The sequence below is a fragment of the Neophocaena asiaeorientalis genome, unplaced genomic scaffold (assembly GCF_003031525.2).
Source record: "Neophocaena asiaeorientalis asiaeorientalis breed wild unplaced genomic scaffold, Neophocaena_asiaeorientalis_V1.1 scaffold505, whole genome shotgun sequence".
NCBI lineage: Eukaryota > Metazoa > Chordata > Mammalia > Artiodactyla > Phocoenidae > Neophocaena > Neophocaena asiaeorientalis.
Genome location: NW_020174704.1, coordinates 51,378 through 73,598, shown reverse-complemented (window position 1 = coordinate 73,598; position 22,221 = coordinate 51,378). Strand labels below are relative to the sequence as shown.

The 22,221-nt window shown below is 34.2% G+C and overlaps 1 protein-coding gene across 2 annotated transcripts in view; it reads right to left on the bottom strand.

The window, feature by feature from the left end:
* The window catches only part of ASCC3 (activating signal cointegrator 1 complex subunit 3), a 306,848-nt gene that overhangs the window by 245,197 nt on the left and 39,430 nt on the right, over positions 1–22,221 (bottom strand). For both annotated transcript variants that reach the window (XM_024759314.1, XM_024759315.1), the window contains exons 5-7: positions 17,157–17,361; positions 16,306–16,447; positions 15,580–15,705 (exon numbers count right to left, since the gene is read on the bottom strand). In XM_024759314.1, the coding sequence (XP_024615082.1) occupies positions 15,580–15,705; positions 16,306–16,447; positions 17,157–17,361 (473 nt within the window). The remainder of the gene's footprint in view (positions 1–15,579; positions 15,706–16,305; positions 16,448–17,156; positions 17,362–22,221) is intronic.

Here is a 22,221-nt window from a genome sequence, read left to right as displayed (position 1 = left end):
TTTTTTGCGGTACGCGGGCCTCTCACTGTTGTGGCCTCTCCCGTTGCAGAGCACAGGCTCCGGACGTGTAGGCTCAGCGGCCATGGCTCACGGGCCCAGCCGCTCCGCGGTATGTGGGATCTTCCCGGACCGGGGCACGAACCCGTGTTCCCTACATTGGCAGGCGGACTCCCAACCACTAAGCCACCAGGGAAGCCCCAGAGTGCTTTTTAATCTGGATGTTTAAGATTTTTTAAAAACTGATTATTCTTGGTAATGTTTACATCGTCATATGCATCATACACATTGCTTTTAAATGATCAACATTAATAAATTTGCATATCATTTAACCTAAAAATTCTACCTCCAAAAATGTATCCAAGTTAAACTAACAACAAGAATGCCAGATAAATAAGCAAAATGATGTCGGCTAAAATATCATTTATAATAAAAAAAACTAATACAAGTTGAACGTCCATAAATAGACTGAGATCAGTAATTCATGATGCATTCTTTATGAATTACAGTAGTTAAATAGGATGAGGAAGATATATATGCTTATAACACGCCACAGAACAGTAACATAATTAAGTATAATCTGTTAATACAAAAAAACTATGGAAAGATATACATCAAACTGTTTCATTGGATCTGGGATTATAAAGGAAGTTTTACCTTCTGTTTTGTAAGTTTAGATATTACATTTTAGATATTACTTCTTTTATAGAACAGATTTTATAATCAGCTTCACAAAAACGCTTTACTCTTTACATAAAAGAAATATTTATCTTAAGGAAAAACAAAAGGGGAAGACCTACTGTACGGTGTCTTAATGTATTAAAAGTAATAATAATTTCTTTCTTGACAGATATAAATACCTCATGTTTTTATGTCAATATAAAGTAACTGATTCACCCTGTTTTTCATTGTCATATAAAGAGTTCTACATCTTTATCAAACCCCAAATTTCCAATTTGTACTCCCACTTGAAAACTGAAATATTACTGAATTCTGTTAATTAAGAGATTAAAAAAAGAAAAAAAGAGATAAGAAAGACAGTGTATGGCCACTATTATTTCCTCTTTACTGAAGAGTTGTGTGTTTTAATGTTTCATGATATTAATTCATTTTGAACCAGACAATCTGGGTAGAGGAAATTAAGTCTTAGCAACAAAAGACCTCAGGAGAGTAATCTGCTGTTAAGTCTTTGAAGGAAATAAGATTGTAAAATTTTGTGAAAAACAGGTAAGTTAGTTACTGTCTAAAATGAAACTGAGCCAATTTGCATTACATACAAAAAAGCAGTAAGAAAGCACAACGCATAATTCATAATCCTTTCATATTATTTAAAGGAATGCATTTACATCATTTAGAAGAGTAACCAAAAATACTCAATATGCCCTTAAGTGTCAATTCCTAAAAATTCTCTCATCCTGAAAATAGTCCATTTCACAACAACCAAATGGGACTTCTAAATATATTGTACTCCCTGATGACAAAATGATAAATAAGTAGGTATTACTGGCCTTGAAGAGAAGAAAACAAGGAGAGAAAAACGAATAATAGCAACACTGCTAGATTTAATTGAGAACTTAAGGCATAATGGGTGTTAGAAAGGAGCACTAACCTCTTCTTGGAAGCGTAAGGTACACTCCTCATTCCCAGGTTTGAGCTAAGGCTGAGAAAACTGAAGAAAAAAACCTCAAGAGGGAATTTTAAAAGACAAACAAGATTCTGGCTGCACAGTAACAATGTCCACCAATGAACCATCAAGATTGCACATGTGGGTTTCTACCAGCACACTCTTAACAAGTCAGCAGGTCAGATGTCCTTCTGAAACACCTTCACCAACGTGCTATGCCGAGAGTCACATTCCCAATGCACAAGAAGACAGTAAAAGACATGACTGAACCTCACTTATGAGTTTGCTTGTGTTTAGACAGAACCATCAGAATAAGCGAGGGTTTGATTCACAAAACCAGTATTACAATTACATATACAAACTTCATATGCAATTAGAGATAAAGAAATTAGAGATAAAGAATCTGGCATTTTCTACTAAGTTAATAAATTATTTTCATAAGGGAGATAAACTTATCCTGACACGTATATATTATAAATATCCTTCCAGGATGTCACTTTAAGTGTTAGATCTTAAAAATGTAAGACACTATTATTTAATTGGTATTATAGTCTTTTTGACCCAAACTGTGGGGCCTGCCTTCTAATAAACAGCCGCACTTCTAACCACGGCAATAAAATAGAAGCAAAAGAGTCTCTGTCAAATTCTGTTAAGTCCCACACAGAATATGTCGTTTTCAGTTTCTTGGCTGATATTTGTAGCAATAACCGGTTTCAGCTTTGACCTTAACTTGTAAATTACTTTCACTAGCTTGCTTGAAATCTTTAAAGAGGGTAAAGTATCTGGGCACTTATGCGGTCAAGCTCACAAAATGTTACAGTTCTTAAATTATAGGTAATTTCTTAATTTAAAATGTTTTTACAGTACAAATGACTTTAAACTTTCCAAAACTAATTAAATAAAGCAAGGATGTCATTTTAAATATATATCTCCTTGAAGAAAATTTCATATTAACAGAATCCTCATCAAATGAATTGTTTTGAAGGATAAGAGACTATTTTCACTAACTAATCTAACAGATTAGATTTTAATCTAAGAATCCATTTAATGTAAGATAATAATAATATAGCAAAAATGTGTTATATAAGTGAAAGTATTAATGACTTATTTAGAATAGTCAGTTCAATATACAAATGTGCGCACGTGTGTATTCAAACATTCCAATGCTTAATAACATACTTGGTACTGACTTCCTGAAGAACAAAAATTTATAATTGCCTATTTAAATTGGTACCTTTTAAATTTTCCAATACTTTAAAAACACAATTTAATGTCATTAACTCATTTCCATAAAAGAGATGATCTCAGAATTTTCTTTACTGGAGAAACAAGCAGTAAACTGGACTTATAAATGGCTTCCTTAAATTGAAATTTACTGCTCATTCCCCTCATGAGATCTGAAGCTCACATAGAAGGGTTCCAGGGACTTCTCTGGTGGTCCAGTGGCTAAGGCTCCAGGCTCCCAATGCAGGGGGCCCGGGTGCGATCCCTGGTCAGGGAACTAGATCCTACATGCCACAACTAAAGATCCCGCATGCCTCAACGAAAAGATCCCTCATGCGTCAATGAAGATCCCATGTGCCGCAACTAAGACCCGGCACGGCCAAATAAATAAATGAGTATTTAAAAAAAAGAGGCGTTACAAATACACTGAACCCACCACCCAAAAGAGTGGGGGAAGGACCTAGTCAAAGACTGCTAGGGAGGAGCTCGGCTGAGGGTGTGCTGAGGCGGCTGATGCTTTGAGAACAGGTTCTTCCTACTTGGAGTAGGGAGTATTGGAGCTTTGAAAAATGACAGATTTTTCAGGACTCAACTCTTGAGATCTTCATTTATTTGCTAATGTGGGGAATAGTAATCTGCACGTTTCTTAACAGTCTCCCAGGTGATTATCAAGTACAAACAGGATTGAGAACTGTTAGCTCAACCTTCCCTACCCACTCCCAACACAGTGATTAAGGTTTTCTTAGTTATCTGATTTTTTCATAATTTAACACAACCTACTCTGGAAAGAACAAAGTACATTTTACTCAGAAAAACTTCTGTTTAAACATGTATCAAATTAGAAGGGAGAAGTTAGGTAAGGGGACCCCCTGTAAGATAAATGCTTTACTTGAACTTCTTGTGTAATATGTAAAGATTTAAAGGATAAACAAAACATTTAAAGAAATCATGAAAGATATGCAATAAAACATGATATTATGCAGACTGCTTAAGAATTCATTAAGATTTCTTTATATATTGATTTCCTCTGATACATTTAAAATTACCCAAAATTACATAATTATTATTTTCATACAACTCTGAAATTTATCAAGAATGTAAGAGCTTGCTGAGAATGCAAAAAGCAAGGTGACCTATCTATGTTTATTTAGTCACTCTTTGATATTTGCACCATTGGATCAAATTTAAACTTGTCCTCTCCAAAACCTCTTGTTTTCAGTGTTTATACAAGGTGATTAAGTTAAAAAATGTGATATAAGGTACCTAAAGAAATGCACAATATTAGCTAAAAAAATGCAAGTTCCTTTGCTTTATCTTTATTAATTTAAAGCTGTCTTCTGTATTACGTTCAGTATTCATCTTTGAGGAATTTTAAAGTTATTTATACCAAAATAATTCCACCTATCAATGTCTCTTAACAGAAAGATTCAAAGTACGCCCTGAACTTTTTCAGGATTGCAATATCATACTGCAGTTTGGGTGGCTAATCTCCCAAAATATATCACAGATAGTGCTACACATATTCTGTGTGCTGACTCATGTAATCTTTTCAGAATAAATAGTCCGATGAGGAAACAAATTTAGACGTGCTATGTAACTTGATCCATACCACAAAATGTGCGAATGGTGAAGCTGAGAATTCAACATCAGTTCTACTTGCCTACTGGGATAGTAAGTTCCTCAAAGGCACAATCATAATTCTAAATCTTTTGGTACCCACCACAGCACAGTGCCTTGCATCAATCAAGAGTTCAAGAAATGACTGCTGATGACTGATAACCAATCTGTACATATTTTCAGAGACAAATAATGAAAACCATGATAGGCCTGTGTAACCACAATACGCAGATATGTTGGAAGGTATGGACTAAGTCCATTTCTAAAGCAACTTGAAATTCCCACATTATAAGCTAAATTCATCTACTTTTCAGACTTCTGAATTCATTTGAGTTCTAAAATTATCATTCTGGTGTAGCTCAATATGCCATTATGCTTTTAATGCTCTCTCTTCTAATTTCCCTCCCCATAAAATCAATAAAGTATAGGTTGTAAAGAAAGTTATTTTGTTTGATTATTCCTAGCTAGATGCTAGGCAGATGCTAGGTATAACTCTCCTTAGTTTAGCAGGTATTCTTCAAGCAGCTGGTGCCCTTTTCCTAGTTAGCTGTTTGCAAGTGTTCCCAGTAGACTTTATGGTACTGCAATCCTGAAAAAGTTCAGGGCATACAGACACAATTAATTCTTTTTTAGAAAAGAAAATATAAATAGCACTTCCCTTCAAATGAGACCTAGCTATTTCATATATTTGAACTATAGTGAACTTTCATAGCAAGTAAACATTACTTTCTAATCATATAATTTAAATACTTGCTGAGTCAAAAATATATAAAAATCTCATTATAGGAAAGCTTATCTAATGGAACAAATTTTTACATATTGAACATTTATTGACCCCTAAAACAGAAGACAATATATTATCAAAAGCATACTTTCACACACAGCAGACTGAGTGCATCAAAATTCATTCCCAATTACTTTTGAGAGTAAGCTGAGAAATTTTAAAGATTTTCCTTACACTTTCCATAGTAATACTTTAAATAATACTTGAATACATAACATAATGGCCCTCCTGACAATGGCCAAGTTTTTATAAGAAAAATACCATTTTAAAGTTTCTATATACAAAGTAATATGGACAAGACATAATCTCCAATGTTCTATACAAGGTCTACACAAAGTTTTCAACACAAAATCAGGAACTGTTCCTTTCTCTATACACCCCACATCATGAAAAACATTGTTCAGTTCATTGTCATTCTTCAGAAAAAGCCCAATCCCCCAGATCACAGCAGTCAAGAAACAACTAAAGTCTCAAGTTCTCCAAAAAATCTTCATTAACAGCTATAACCTGCACTGATCCCTCTGCCTTCCATTTAAGATTACATTAAATCCAAACTACTGATTTCATACTTAGTACATTCCACAGTATACTGTTGGTAAATACTCAACAGAGATGCCATCTTATGCCCCCAACTATGCTGCAAGCTCACTGAAGACAGGGGAAACATCTTGCTGATTTTTTAAAAATACTATCTACCGATGTTTGCCATGTTTTAGGTGCATGAAAAACGTAAAGTCCTTTTTCCTTCCTCTTTGTCTGCTGATGTTAAGCAGACAACAGAATGAGAAAATGAGTAAGAAGTTAAAAAGAAAGCTTACATGGTGGTAAAACTAGAAAATTCCAAGGGCAAAGGGAAGATCTGAAAAGCAGCCAGAGAGAAATCTTACCTTAAAACAAATCACAGCTAGGTTGATCGCAGACTTTGCAAAAGCAAAAATGCAAAGCAGATGACATAGTAATATCTTTAATATGCTAAGAGAAAATAACTGTGAACTTAGAATTCTATTACCAGCTAAAATATCTGTTGCAAATAATGGTAAAATAAAGGTATTTTAGATTAACAAAAATTAAAAGAAACTTAATCTGCCACCACCAGATTCCCAATAAAGAAAATTTAGGCAATGAAAAGTCACAGAACATGAAAGCACTAGATAAAATTAAAAAACAATGAGCAAAATATATAGGAAATCCAAATAACTATTGACTATAAAATAATAATAACGATAATAGTATCTGGTGTAAAAACTAAAACAAGATAGAACTAAAGTACATGAAAACAACATCAAAGTAGTTAGGAAGGAAGTGATTGAAGTTTAAAAGTTTTAACAAACTTATTCTGTAATAGTGTTAGATCTGCTCAATGCTTAGAAGAGACCAAAAAAAAAAAGAAGAGGAGGAGGAGAAGAAGAAGAGAAAAGAACCAAGTTTCCAGATATCCAACTATGGACGGCATAAAGTTCTGGCGGACAGCTCTGTTCTTTAGGGGCTTCTCAATCTTGGTATTATTGACATTTTGGTAACTCTTTGTGGTGAGAGGCTGTCATATGCACTGTATAATGTTTAGCAGCATCCTGGCTTATATTTACTACATGCCAGTAGCATCCTCCTAGATGTGACAAATAAGTGTCTCCAGACATTGCCAAACGTCTCCTGAGGAGGGTGTGGGAGGTGGCAAAATGCCAAATGAGAACCGCTATCGTAGGTAAAGAATGGAAAAGGAGAGGTGGGGTCAACTCCTTTTTCCTTTCTCATTTTACTTAAAACCTTACTTGAAAGTACAGACCTTACTTTTCATAATTTAACCGTGAGAAGAAGGCTTTTTCCTTCCTTTGATAACAACTTATCTTGGAACGCATTAGCCATTAGCCTCCTTCAGAGAGAGGTGGTAAAACATACTTTTTGTCTTGCTATACAGTCATCCCTCAGTGTCTGAGAGGGTTGTTCCAGGACTCCAGCAGATAAAAAAAATATGCAGATGCTCGAGTCCCTTATATAAAATGGTGTAGTATTTACATATAACCTGTACACAGCTCCTGTATATTTTAAGTAATCTCTAGATTACTGTAAAACCTAATGCAAGGTAAATGCTATATAAATAGTTGGTGGCAAATTCAAGTTTTACTTTCTGGAATTTTTTTTCTGACTATTTTCCATCCACAGTTGGTTGAATCCACAAATTCAGAACCCCCAGATATGAAGGGCTGACTGTAATTCCCAATTTCCAGATTTATCTGCTGCTTTTGGTTCAGAAAATAAAATCCACAGATTTTAAAAAAGAAAAATAAAATCCACAGATAAACACTGAATATTCTGTTAAAACACAGCTTCACGTTCTATTCCATCAGCTTTATGTCCTACTTTATGCCCTAGAGCTGAGTTTCTCCTTTTGGGGAAGATATTTTTATTATAAAAAAATAATCAGAGAGAATTGATAGCTACAGAGATCTACAGACAGTCTCCCTCAAGTCTTTAGGTGAGTACTAAACAGCACACATATATGAGAAAACTACCCAAGGTACAGGGAAAGAACCATCTGAATGAATTAGAGGAAGCAAATTCAAACCCGACCACACAGCATCTGGAATAGTTCTTGTTCTCAGCAGCCACAGCAGCAAACCTCCTAATTAACTGAGAATTAGGTAGAGTACTCAGAAGACTTTGTCTCAGCTGTGGGGCAAAATTAGCCCTGGACTAAAATGCTGTTCTGGTCCACCTAAGAAATTTTAAAAGCAAGACTAGAAATGATCAAACTGATCCAAAGTAACTTAACTATGTCCCAGGGAAAAAAAAACTCAAGAATATTTATAAGAAAAATATCCAGTACTCAACAAGGTAAAATCACAATCTCTGGGATTCAGTCAAAAAGGATCAAACAAACTAAAAAGCAGAAAAAAAATTATCATAAGAAATAAGGAATGGGCTTCCCTGGTGGCGCAGTGGTTGAGAGTCCACCTGCCGATGCAGGGGACGCGGGTTCGTGCCCCGATCCGGGAAGATCCCACATGCCGCGGAGCGGCTGGGCCCGTGAGCCATGGCCGCTGAGCCTGCGCGTCCGGAGCCTGTGCTCCGCAACGGGAGAGGCCACAACAGTGAGAGGCCCGCATACCGCAAAAAAAAAAAAAAAAAAAAAAAAGAAATAAGGAAAACTGATTAAAACCAATCCAGAAATAACATAAATGACAGACTGTTCAAGAAACTAGAGCAAGATTCAGCAAATTATGGCCTGTGGACCAAATCTGCCTGAGGCCTGTTTTCATTTGTTTTGTTTTGTTTTGTACAGCCTATAACCTAAGAATAGTTATTATATTTTGAAAGGGTACCTTAATAAAAAAGCAATAATAAATATGGAACAGAGACCCTATATGGTCCACAAAGCCTAAAATAATTAGTCTGTTCCTCTACAGAAAAAGTCTTATGACCCCCTAAGCTCTAGAAATGATTGTGTAAGTAGAGACATAAAAGATATTAAAAGAACTCAAGTCAAACTTTTAGAGATAAAACTACAATGACTGAGATGAAAAACACACTGGATGGGATTAACAGCACTTTAGACACTGCAGAAGGAAAGAATACTAAATTTGAAGACAAGGCAGTAAAACCTACCCAAAATAAAACATAAAGAAAGAAAAATACAAAACAAAACAAAATTAAAGTTAATAGAACATCATTAAGCTGTGTGACAACTTCAGGAACCCTAATATACCTATGATAAGAGTTCCTGAAAGGAAGGAAGGGGGCAGACAATTTCTGAAAAAATAATGGCTGAAAATTTCCCACATTTGATGAAAACTTTTATAAATCCACAGATCCAAGATGCTTAACCGATGCCAAGCACAAAAAAACAAAAACAAAAAAAACCTGAAGAAAACCACACCATGGTAGTGACAGGCAGAGAGTTTTTTCAGCTGCCAGGAGAAGTCAGATATTTGAAGCACACAAGAGGTTCGAGCTAGCCTTTGCTGACTTTGAGGATGGAGTGAGCCACATGCCAAAGAATGTGGGCAGCCTTTAGGAGCTAAGAATAACAGACAGCAAGGAAATGGGGACCTCAGTTCTACAACTGCAAGGAAATAGATTTGGCCAACAACCGGAATGAATCTGAAAGGGAATCCTTCCCCAGAGCTTCCAGGTGAGAGTTCAGTCTAGCCAATACCATGATTTGGGCCTTGTGAAATCCTGAACAGAGAACCCAGTCAAGCCCACCCAAATTGGACCTCTAGAACTCTGAGATAATAAATGGATATTTTAAGTCTCTAGTATTCTGGTAATTTCTTATACAATAACAGAAAACTAATACAAAGTCACATCATAATCAAACTGCCTAAAACCAGTGATACAAAGAAAATCTTAAAAATCAACCTGAAAAAAAAAGACATATTACATAGAGAGGAAGATTAAGAATGAGGGCATGCTTAGCAGACACAATGTAAACAAGAAGACAATGCAGCTACATCTGTAAGTACTAGAAAAAAAATTGTCCACCTAGAATTCCATAACAAATGAAATACCTTTCAAGAACAAAGACAAAAAAAGAAGAAGGTTGTTTTCAGACAAAGCTGAAAAAATTTATCACCAGCAGACCTGCACTACAAGAAATGAATACCAGATGGAAATCTGAATCTACCTACACAAAGGCATAAAGGTGCCAGATAGGTGCACGAGTATAAAAACTTTTCCTGGTTATTATTTAGATATCTTAAATGATACCTTTAAAGGACTGTTAAGGCAAAAAGAATAACAATGTATTGTGGAGTTTACAATAGATGTAGAAGGAGTCTACATCTACATGTTTTGTTTGTTCATTTATTTGTTTTGGTGGTAATAAGTGGTGAAAAATCTGACAAACAAATATAGCAGCAAATTTATCAGAATACTCATGGCTTTAATTGCCAGGTGAGGCTATGCATGCATCAAGGGAAATTCAAATTTGTTAAAATGATTAGAAATTTAATTTTTGCCACACTGTTTCCTTCATCATGAAATTTATGAAATCTTCTTTGCTAAGATCCCTATCAGTGTGAAAAACACTGCAAACTCACTTTTCAGTTTTAAACTTTATATTTTGTTACTATTTCTTGATACCACCTCTTAAAAAAGCAGCTAGTGATTCAAGGTCATGTTCTGATGAAACTGATGATATGCTTGACAGTATAATAAGCGGGCTGTGGGATGCTTCAGGGAAAGGCTTTTTATTTGGGCCTATGTCCAGATTTTAGTGACATTTTATCTTCTTCAAATTGATCTCATAAAAAAGATTCACATTCTGAAGTGTTTCTCTGGATGCTTCTTTTAGCTTTCTTGCCTTTGTAAATTGATTGAATCAAACTGTGTCGTTAAACTCTCTAGCTTTAGGATGCACTCAGGCTCAGAGAACACAGTAAAACCAAAGGAAAAGTAACATTTTTTATACTTCTTCTATTTCCCTTTTCCCAAACTTTAAGTCTTGCGATAACCGCAAACGTTAGTAATTATAATGACTGGTTTCTTTAGTTTCTATCAATTAACTGAAAACTACCCTATGTCTTCATAGAGTGACTTATGTATTTGGAATGACAGAATAGCTGAGGAGCATAAATGAACACAGAAGTAATTTATTTAATAAATATAATTTCCAAAGAAACAATAAGTCTTTTCATTTTATCCATACTATGATTGCTCTCACAGTGTCAGTTTACATTTATCATTTTAAGCAAACATTTTACCTAAAATGTCTTAAGTACTCAACACACTTAAAAGTGTTTTACATATATTAATTCATTTAATCATCACAATAAAACTATGAGGTAGGTACTATCATCCCAATTTTACAAGTGAAACACTGGGTCTCAAAGAGTAACTTGCCCCAAGCCTCGCAGCTAGAATGTGGGGAGCCAAGATTCAAGCTGTCAGCTTGGACTCACAGGCCCTGCGCTTCACCAACACACTGCCTCCCGGACTTAACATGCACAAACCTTTTCTTTTTCTCCTACTTCTCATCTTAATAAATGATACTGGCACTCGCCCATGTTACCCTGGATGTCATTCCAGTTTCTTCTCTCTGCTTCATCTCCTGTCACTTAAACCAGTCATCAGACGTTACATGTACTAACAGCTAAACTATTCTCCACTGTCCCACTTTCTATATAGGCTCCACTTTCTTCATTCAGGCACATAGCATTTCTCCCTTGAACTACTGCAGCAGTTCTACTCTCAATCATCAGCTTTTTATTGCAACCACAGTAATTCTGGAAGTGAAAATACTTGATCATTTACTTTTATTTTTAAGAAGCAGCATTTCCCACAATATTGAGTCTAAACCTACTACGGTTTTCAAAGCCCTTCATGTGCACGATTAAGTCTCTTTTTAAACTAATTTACTACCACTCTCCACATGTAGTTTACATGCTAATAACACTGAAATACTTGTTTACAAAAGGTCACAAACTGTTTCATGGAGCATCCTTCATCTACACCCCCCACCCTCTTCTGTCTATCTGGCAAAATCCTGTGCCCTCATTCACCTTCATGACGGCTCCTTCTGTGAACTTAGTCTGCCTTCTCTGTGCCGCCACAGAAATTTGTCAACATACCCTACTGTATTAGTTATTTCCATGGAAATCGTGTGGGGCAGATACACTACACAGAATAACTTAAGATCAGGGATAATACCCTATTCATCATTTCCCCCAGAACCCAGCCTGTAAGCATGGAATTCAATAACCTGGGGTCACAGAAAATCTCAAATTTTCTACATTCAGACTTCATAGGACTCAACTTTCTTAACTTCTCAAATGAAACATTATATGCATCTTTTATATTACCTTTCCAAACTAAACAGTATATTTGGATCAGTATTTCAATTCTGCTGAATAACACTCTATTGGCTATTTAAAAAATATAACTCCCAACTGTGGAAATAGATAGCAGTCAACTTACTTAACACCAACAAAAAAGCAAACCTCACTCTTTCACCAAAATATCAAAGACATAATTCCATCTGCTTAGCATCTTTCTCCTTCTCCTTTTTAAGGTAATAACAGCACTCATCTTTCTTTGGTAAACTCCTCCTTGACTCTTGATGGCATCCCAGGGGTTTTCTGTGGGGAAAACCCTCTTGCTTTTAGCATTAGAGGAGAGGGAAGCAGATATGCTTGGAGTTGCCGTCCTATGTTCTTCCCTGATTATATGGAGAAAGCATATCTGGGAGTTGGGATGAAAAGAACCAGAGAAATAAAAGGAGGGTGAGAAGGGGTAAAAGAGAGGGAGGAGGAGATAAGGGGGAAAGGAAAGAGAAGAGAAGGAAATAAAGAGATGGAGAAAGAGAACGACGAAGACAGAGGAAAAGATCTGATGACATCATGTGAACCTATATATCCATCTGGACACATAGGCAGCTTTACTCCTGCACATTCTGGTTAGAAAAGCCAACATTCTGCCTTCATTGCTAAAACTTGATTTCAGTTTCGTTTCTCTAACTTCCAACTGAATGAGTTCTAATACAGAAACCCATCACTTTTTTTTTTAGATTATTCCCTCTCTAAGAAAGTATAAAACCCATTTAACAGTATTAACAGAAAATTTGCACATCATTTTAGAATTTTAAAATTCTTGTTATCTTTTTAATCAAATTATAGAAGTAATTTAAGTAGAGAGGACAAATTTATCTGATGCGACATTCAGTCAGTGGGAAGACATAAAACTGTTTTATCTATAGTTCCATAGGACTGTCAGGAATGGCATGCAATTATGATCTTAGTGAAAAGAGAAAGATACCATACTCAAGAGCACTTTTCCTGATACAGAAACATCCTATGATTTTAAAGATTTTATGCCTTGCATAAAAAAGATCCAAACCAACAGAAGCATCTAACTAAACTCACATTCTGTTAACATCTATATTTTTCTCCTGAGCTCTATATTAATATCCATGGTTAATGACATCTGGTGGGATCATTATCTACATTGCTAACACGGCAAACAGTTTACTTATGTACTTATAATGACACATTGCATTTGAATGTATTATTCCCCAATTACTGCCCCTTATGAACGTGCAAATTTAAACCACAATGAGAACTCTCTACACGCTATCAGAATGGTTAAAATAAAAATATAAATAATATATAAAAATATGAATTAAAATGGTTAAAATAAAAATTAAAAATAGTGATATCACCAAATGCTGGCAAATATGTAGAGAAACTAGATCACACTGGATTGCTGATGGGCATATAAAATGCTACTCTAGAAAAAAACTGTGGTAGTTTCTTAGAAAACTAAACACACAACTACAATATGACCGAGTAATTGCACTCTTGGGCATTTATCCCAAAGAAATGAAAACTTATGTTCACACAAAAACCTGTACAACAATGTCTAGAGCAGCTTTAACCATGTTATAGATGCAATTATGTCCCCCCCAAGTTTCATAAATTAAAGCCCTAACTCCCAAAGTGACCATATTTGGAGACAGGACCTTCAGGGAAGTAACTAAGGTTATATGAGGTCATCTGAATGGGGCCCTAATCCGATAGGGCTGGTGTCCTTATAAGAAGCGGAAAAGAAACCAGAGGTCTCTCTGTGTACACACACAGAGAAGAGGCCACGGGGACACAGAAAGAAAACACCTGGCTGCAATCCAGGAAAAGAGTCCTCACCAGAAAACGTATCTGTTGGCACCTTGATCTGGGACTTCTAGCCTCCAGGACTGCGAAACAATAAATGTCTGTTGTTTAAGCCAACTAGGCTGTGGTTACGGCAGCCCAAACAGACTCATAAAATTCGTAACAGCCAAAAACTGTAAATAACACAGATGTCCTTCAACAGGTTAACAGCTAAACTGTGGTCATCCATATCATGTGTGGCAGGGAGAATAATGATCCCCAATGATGTTCACATCCAAATCCATGGAACCTACAAGTGTATTAGGTTACATGGCAAAGAGACATTAAGGCTGCAGATGGAATTAACCCATTCAGAAATCTCTATTACTCCTATAATCTAAATTAAAATGAACAAAGTATTTATTTGAAATAAGTATGAAAAAAACTAAGAAGCCTGGCTCGTTCATTACATAGACAATGAATGTCAATGATGCTTTTATATGAAAAAATGTTAATATTTAATATATAAAATTAAATAAATCTTCATGATGATAATCCTTATAATGATTGGTAAGGTTTAACAAGAATTATATATATAATTATTTAATCCTGTAGGCTCTCAGTCCTGGCTGCATTTCAGAATCAACTACAGAGCTCTGAAAATCATATTCAAAATATAGATTTGTGGGCCCCTCCCAAGAGATTATGATGTAACAGGGACTGAGGCATCTGGATTTTGAAAAAGTTCTACAGATAATTCTGATGCACAGGATGAAACCCATTAATGTAAGATTTAATTATAATTTTAGTCTATTATAAAAACTTATTGCAGGAAACAACTTAAAATTGTAATAATAACAAATTGGTTTAAAACTAATAAAGACATAAAATGGAATACTGTATAGTGATTTAAAATGATGCTGTAGAAATATGTCTACTGACATAGAAAGATGTATATAAGTATATATACAAACATAGAACAAAATGTGTGATATAATTCTATTTTTGTAAAAACAAAACAAACATGCACACACATGTGTAGAATGGAGTCAATTTTGGTTGGCTGTAGTTATTCTTTTTGCTGCTCCTTTTGCTTGCCTATATTATTTGATATTTCTGAATGACTTCATATGAAATATATATATGAAAATAAAGCAACTTCATTTTGGTGATGAAAAGGTTAACCTTAAATAATGTATATACTTTAAACTAAATGAAGAAATATTTTACTTTGAGATAAAGCAAATATGGCAAAATTTTAACAAATGGTGAATCAAGACAAAAGGGTATAAGAATAGTACTATTCATGCATCTTTTCCATAGGACTGAAATTATTCAAAATTTAAAAGCTGAGGGAAAGTTAATTAAATAGTTTGGAATTTGGTCCTGGCCCCAAATAATATTCTATTTTATCATAGGTTGAACATTTGACCTATCAATACATGAATCCTTTAAAACAGTTTACTTAAGTCAGCTTATGTAGGTTAAATGAAATATTAGCTAAAATAACCAAAATAAACATAAAATTATAGAAATACATACACAAAATATACACAAATATGTTCAATGTGTAAAGAAATATATGTATATATGTGTTTTTTTTAATTTAAACTCCCCTACTTCATTAGTAACCAACTGCATGTATCTCTTTATTGTATTAACCAACTTTTAAAAATAATTTTTCCAATACGAATGCATTCAAAAACATAACAAGCATCAAAAATATCAACTTTATAAAATGATAATCTTACCTCATCTAAGTCTTGGATATAAACTGGTTTTTCCTCAAACCCAACTGGCATTGGTTCACTATAAGGAATCTTTACTTCTTCATATATCTTGTTGTTCTCTCTTTGGATTCCTTCTGGTAAAATCATCTATAAACATCAAAAATTAAAATCCAATAATAATACAAAACAGAACAATTACTTTGGTAAAGATTCTTTAAGTAAAGAGAGAAAAAAGAACACTATTTGTTTTATGACATAGCACTGGTAAATAAATTTAGCTAATTTAAAGGAAAACAAGAAAAAACAAAACAAAAACAAACAAAAAACCACACACACAAAGCATTCATGAATCAGATATCTCATATAACACACGAACCATATTATGTTGATGAATTTTAAGTGTACGTTAATTAGATGGTATTCTTGAAGACAAATGTAGTCATGTAGCCAGGGAAAATGTGCAATACACAGTGTAAAGTTTAGGCAAAAAGTGATGCAACTGCTAAAACTCAAAAACACAAGTTGCATAAATAATGAAAGGGAGGAGAACAAATATGTTTTGAAAACCTACCATGTGCTAAGAATTTTACATAAACTGCACTATCTCATTTTCCTCAATATTTAAAAATACAATTTAGCATAGAATAGTCAACTAGTACTAGAATCACAAAAGAAACAGGGAAAATCAATGTGTCACTTCCTCAGAACAGACATGTTATCCAAAAGTGGTCATATACCAATGCATACCTTTGCACCAGCAATGAATGCAGATGTTCTCATGGCTTCAGCCTGGGAATCATAAACATGTGGATAACGTATTTTCTCAACATCCATGTCTCTCTGCCTGCTCAGAATTGGAACGTTTCTAGCGTTCATAAGTGCTTGCTCTCTGTAAATACAAAAATAATAGGCTAAATCTGTAATTTTTATCTTGCAAAGGAAAGCATATACTAAACAAAGTCATTATAATAACTATTTCACGCAGCCTTCCACTATAAAAGTGAAGAAATTAAACTACACAAAGGAAGTTATTAGCAATCCTGAAATTTTCTGTGTAACCATATAAGCATCAACACATTTTCAGGTACTATTTTTAGATAACATCATCTGATAAGTTTGACTTAATGTTTTTTTATTTATAATTTTCTTTGTCACAATCCAAAGATATTTAACAAAGTGTAAAATCCTTTTTTTAAATGGGTTTCAATATTTAAACACCATGTATAATAATGCCTTTATTTCATTTTTCTCCTTTCTACTTCTTGGTAACAATATGGGAAAATGTATTCATTAAGGTAGGAAAGAAAAAAGTCTCAAAATAAATTTGTGTACGCTTCATAAAGTTTAACCTAGTGGTGTATGCACAGCACCAAAATCTCTCACCTACGTTGATGCAACCAAGAATATTCTAATTAAGCGGATCACTGATTTTTTATCCCAGAAAATTAGGTTTTCATACAACAAAATTCTATTCTTGTAAGAAAACATGACTAGAAATAAGAATCATCTAATTTGTTAAAACTAAACTAAATAATTATAATGATACGTTAAAGTAGCAATTACAACACAAGCATTTTTCAGCTTCTGGCTTTTATTACCTGTGTATCCGCAGTTCCTTAGGATCAAAGCACAGGAGTCCTTCTGCAATTTCTCCATCTTCTCCAGCCTTTTTTTCTCGTCTGGCAATTCTTTTCTCTTCCCGGCGATACTGTTTCATTAACTGCTTCTCTTGTTCAGACTGAATAGTGACTTGACAACCGTAATTAGGTTTAGCATTTTCTCCTAAAATTTTTTTGCAATTGTCTGCAAAGCAAATTTAAGGTCATATTTTACAAGCTTAACCTTTAGGAAAACCATTGTTTTCCTTCTCACCAAAACATAAGATAGCACAATGCTCTAAGAATTCTTTTTTTTTTTAACTGACACATTCAATTATATGTTTTAAGGAGAGTTTTTCTAAATCACAATTTCTAAATGGTATACTGGTTTTGGAAAAGTCAGCAGATATTTTCTTCTTACAGACTAAATAGTTTAACGTTATAAATTCTTGGATATAACATCAGAAACCTAAAACTTTTATTTCACAATTTTGAAATCTGTTTATATAATTTCAATAAATATAATAATTATCAATACTAATTAGCATTTACTGTTAACATAATAATAAAATAAAGATATTCTTTACATATATGATACTTTTCCCTATGTAATAGGCCTTACTCTGTTAAATTGTCTATATGTCACTACTAATTTATACATGAAATAAAATAAAACTAAAATACAGCTCAGGATATATTTAGAAGATGACTAAAGCAAATAAAGAAACAGTATGATCCACCTTTTCATGGAAATGCAGGTTTTTTAATCATTTTTTAAATTGAATTATAGTTAATTTATACTGTGTTAATTTCAGATGTACAGCAAAGTGATTCAGCTACATATATATATATTCTTTTTCAAATTCTTTTCCATTTTAGGTTATTACAAGATAGTGAATATAGTTCCCTGTGCTATACAGTAGGTCCTTGTTATTTATCTATTTTATATATAGTAGTGTGTATATGTTAATCCCAAACTCCTAATTTATCTCCCTTCCCCATCCCCTTTGGTAAACATAAGTTTGTTTCTATGTGAGCCTACCTCTGTTTTGCAAATAAGTTCATTTGTATCTCTTTTTTAGATTTCACATATAAGTGATATGATATTTGTCTTTCTCTGTCTGACTTACTTCACGTAATATAATAATCTCTAGGTCCACAAAATGTTCATTGCAGCTCTATTTACAATAGCCCAGAGATGGAAACAACCTAAGTGTCCATCATCAGATGAATGGATAAAGAAGATGTGGCACATATATACAATGGAATATTACTCAGCCATAAAAAGAAACGAAATTGAGCTATTTGTAATGAGGTGGATAGACCTAGAGTCTGTCATACAGAGTGAAGTAAGTCAGAAAGAGAAAGACAAATACCGTATGCTAACACATATATATGGAATTTAAGAAAAAAAAAACTGTCATGAAGAACCTAGGGGTAAGACAGGAATAAAGACACAGACCTACTAGAGAATGGACTTGAGGATATGAGGAGGGGGAAGGGTAAGCTGTGACAAAGCGAGAGAGAGGCATGGACATATATACACTACCAGACGTAAGGTAGATAGCTAGTGGGAAGCAGCCGCATAGCACAGGGAGATCAGCTCAGTGCTTTGTGACCGCCTGGAGGGGTGGGATAGGGAGGGTGGGAGGGAGGGAGACACAAGAGGGAAGAGATACGGAAACATATGTATATGTATAACTGATTCACTTTGTTATAAAGCAGAAACTAACACACCATTGTAAAGCAATTATACTCCAATAGAGATGTTAAAAATAAATAAATCATCTCTAGGTCCATCCATATTGAGGCAAATGGGATTATATCATTCTTTTCTAAAGTGGAGTAATATTCCATTGCATACATATACCACATCTTCTTTATCCATTCATCTGTCAATGGACACTTCGGTTGCTTCCATGTCTTGGCTATTGTAAATAGTGCTGCTACGAACACTGGGGTGTGTGTGTCCCTTCAAATTAGAGTTTTCTCCAGATATATGCCCAGGAGTGGGATTGCAGGATCATATGGTGAATCTGTTTTCAGTTTGGTTTTTCTTTTCTTGTTTTTTGGTCACGCCACATAGCTTGTGGGATCTTAGTTCCCTGACCAGGGATCGAACACAGGCCCCTGCAGTAGAAGTGCAGAGTCCTAACCAGCAGACCACCAGGGAATTCCCTATTTTTAGTTTATTAAGGAACCTCCATATTAGTACATGACTCTTTTTGAATTATGGTTTTCTCAGGGTATATGCCCAGTAGTGGGATTGCTGGGTCGTATGGTAGTTCTCTTTTTAGTTTTTTAAGGAACCTCCACACTGTTCTCCACAGTGGCTGTATCAATTTACATTCCCACCAAAGGCGCAAGAGGGTTCGCTTTTCTCCACATCCTCTCCAGAATTTATTATGTGTAGACTTTTTAACAATGGCCATTCTGACTGGTGTGAGGTGATACCTCATTGTAGTTTTGATTTGGGAAATGCAGTTTTTTTTTAAATGGAAGAAGTCTAGAACCACTAAGAGGAATCAGGTCAATCAAAGCTCAGTGTTTACAAGGTACAATTTAAACCTGTGGTTGGTCAACTCAATATACAGGAAAAATTTTCTTCCAACAGGATTACTTTCTGTGTTTAATTCAATCTTTCCAAGTAGTAGTATCTTGGCTCACTGCAGCCCTAAAAGAACTGATAGGAATGTCACTGGAAGCAAACCAAGTCAATACTGTTACTGTGTTAAGGACCTACTAGGTGCCAGGCACTGCTGCTAGGCTAGGAAGACAATGAAGAATGGAATTGGTCCATACTCCGAAGGAGCACAGTGCAAGTTATTTTATCAACTTCCAAGATCCAATACAGAACAAGGAAGGAATTAAGCTTAGCATCAAGAGGGGGAAATTAGCTTTCTAAGTCAAATCTTCACAATTCTCAGACATTTGTCACTATCTCATTACATGATTTTGAATAAGTCATTTTAACTCTCAATTACATGAAATAACCCCTCCGTATAATGGCTCTATAAGTCGCAAAAAGGGAAGTGAGAAATAAAGATTTATTACATCTCAAAATTATGAAATAAGATATAATCCCATCTATATTAGAACTACATTTTATAGCTCAAAAGTATTTTTCTAAGTAAGTTTTATATGTTGTACTTTGTAAATAAATCTTATATACTATTATAATGATTGAATTTATAACCAACTAACTCTCAGTGTTAGAGAAAGAAAGAAACATAATGGCATTTTTCAAATGTACTCTGAACTATGAAAAAAATTAACCTGATTTCAAAGTCACACATTCAACGACAGAGATATTAAGCAGGATTTTTAAAAATGTGAATAATGCCATGTACTTATTGCTATAAATGAATGTTAAACATTTTGTACGTGAAACTAAATACTTTGGGTGACACACTATATTTTATGCTAATGACATTAACATTTTAAACAAATGTGACAGTAACAAAACACTACTGGACACATTTGTGATCATCAAAATAAGGAAATTAAAATTATAAGAAGAAAATATGTCTACCTCATTGATAGCTTTATAAGGCCTCAATCAGAATATACTGAAATCCCATAAGATTGAACATAATAGGTGATTTTAAAATTCAAGTTATAAAGCACAAATGCTTAAGTGCATGATTCTCCTTGTTGAGTTCAGTTAACTGTAGAGATTGACAAGAAGAAATGAAACGAATAAGCTTAACAGCAATTCTAAAACAAAATTTTACTGAAGAACACATAGTTTGTAACCTTTTAAAATGTTATTATGACAGAAAAAGTCTTGTATAACTACTCAAAACACTGTCATTTGACAGCATGAGCTAACTTAATTTTTATTTTATCATACACCTCGTACTAAACATTCTCTACAACCATCCCCCAAACAGAATTTAATTCACAGCTATCCTCAATTTAGCAGTGAGTACACAATACCCACCCACTTCTCACCTACCTTACATTTCCTGGTTATAAGAACAGAGATAAAGTAGGGTGGATGTATATATATCTGGATAAAAGGATTCAAAGAAAATCAGTATGAAAGCTAGAAAATGCTAAATGGCAGGAAGCTATTGCTCTCTAAGACCATGATTTTGTGGAACAGAGAAAAGAGCAGGATGCAGCTGTCTTACTAAGGTAGCTTAATAGAGAATACAAATACGATTTGGTATTTTTAAGAGAATTTTGAAGGATCGTTAACATAAAATTTATATCAAAAGATATAAATGGATGAGAACAGTGATAAAGTAACAGAGTCTAATGATTCTTTTCTTCAAGAATATTTCTTTCTCCCTCCCCCCCAAAATAAGGAAAATCATCTTTAATGAAGATACACAAAAAACCTAATCTGCTCATTTGTCAGCTCTTCTTTTACCACAGTCCTTAGAAGAAGTTTGTTTAAATGCCCCAATTTTCTATGGTATAATTATTATTCTTAAATAGTAGCAACATTAGTAACAATCTAGCATAGACTAAAAGAGTAAAAGCTGATTGAGAAGAGTAGAAAATATTTCAGGGCAGACTGATGGTTCAAATATTTTTTAATAATTCAAATTTAATATTTGGTTTTAGGTTAAAAAGTGTGTTGCTTCTTAAAGTTATCCTAGTAGAATAAAGTTTGTGTATAAATGTTAAACAAAAATGGACATAATGAAACTACAAAACATTAACTCATCATCCACAGCTTTCTTAAAAAAATGTGAAGCTGAACTCATTTTGAACTTTTCATTAATAAATTAGCACTAATAAAAGGTGGAATCAGTACGTATCAGCACTTAAAAGGCTGACAAAATGAACATCAAATCCTCAGAAATTACATCGCAAGACCAGATATTTAAATTCATTCCTTTTCTTCTGGCAGATACACATTTTAAATGCTCCTAAGTTCTGCTGGCTTATTGCAATGTCTGATTAAGCACTGTTTAACAGGTGAAAGTCCTCTTACAGCAAGGTAGTTTATAAGTGTTCAATATACTTAAAGAACCAAGAGACTTGCAGAAAGACAAAGTGGCTAAACTCCAATCTTCAAAGTTTCTAGACATCTCAAAGTAACTCCAAGGCA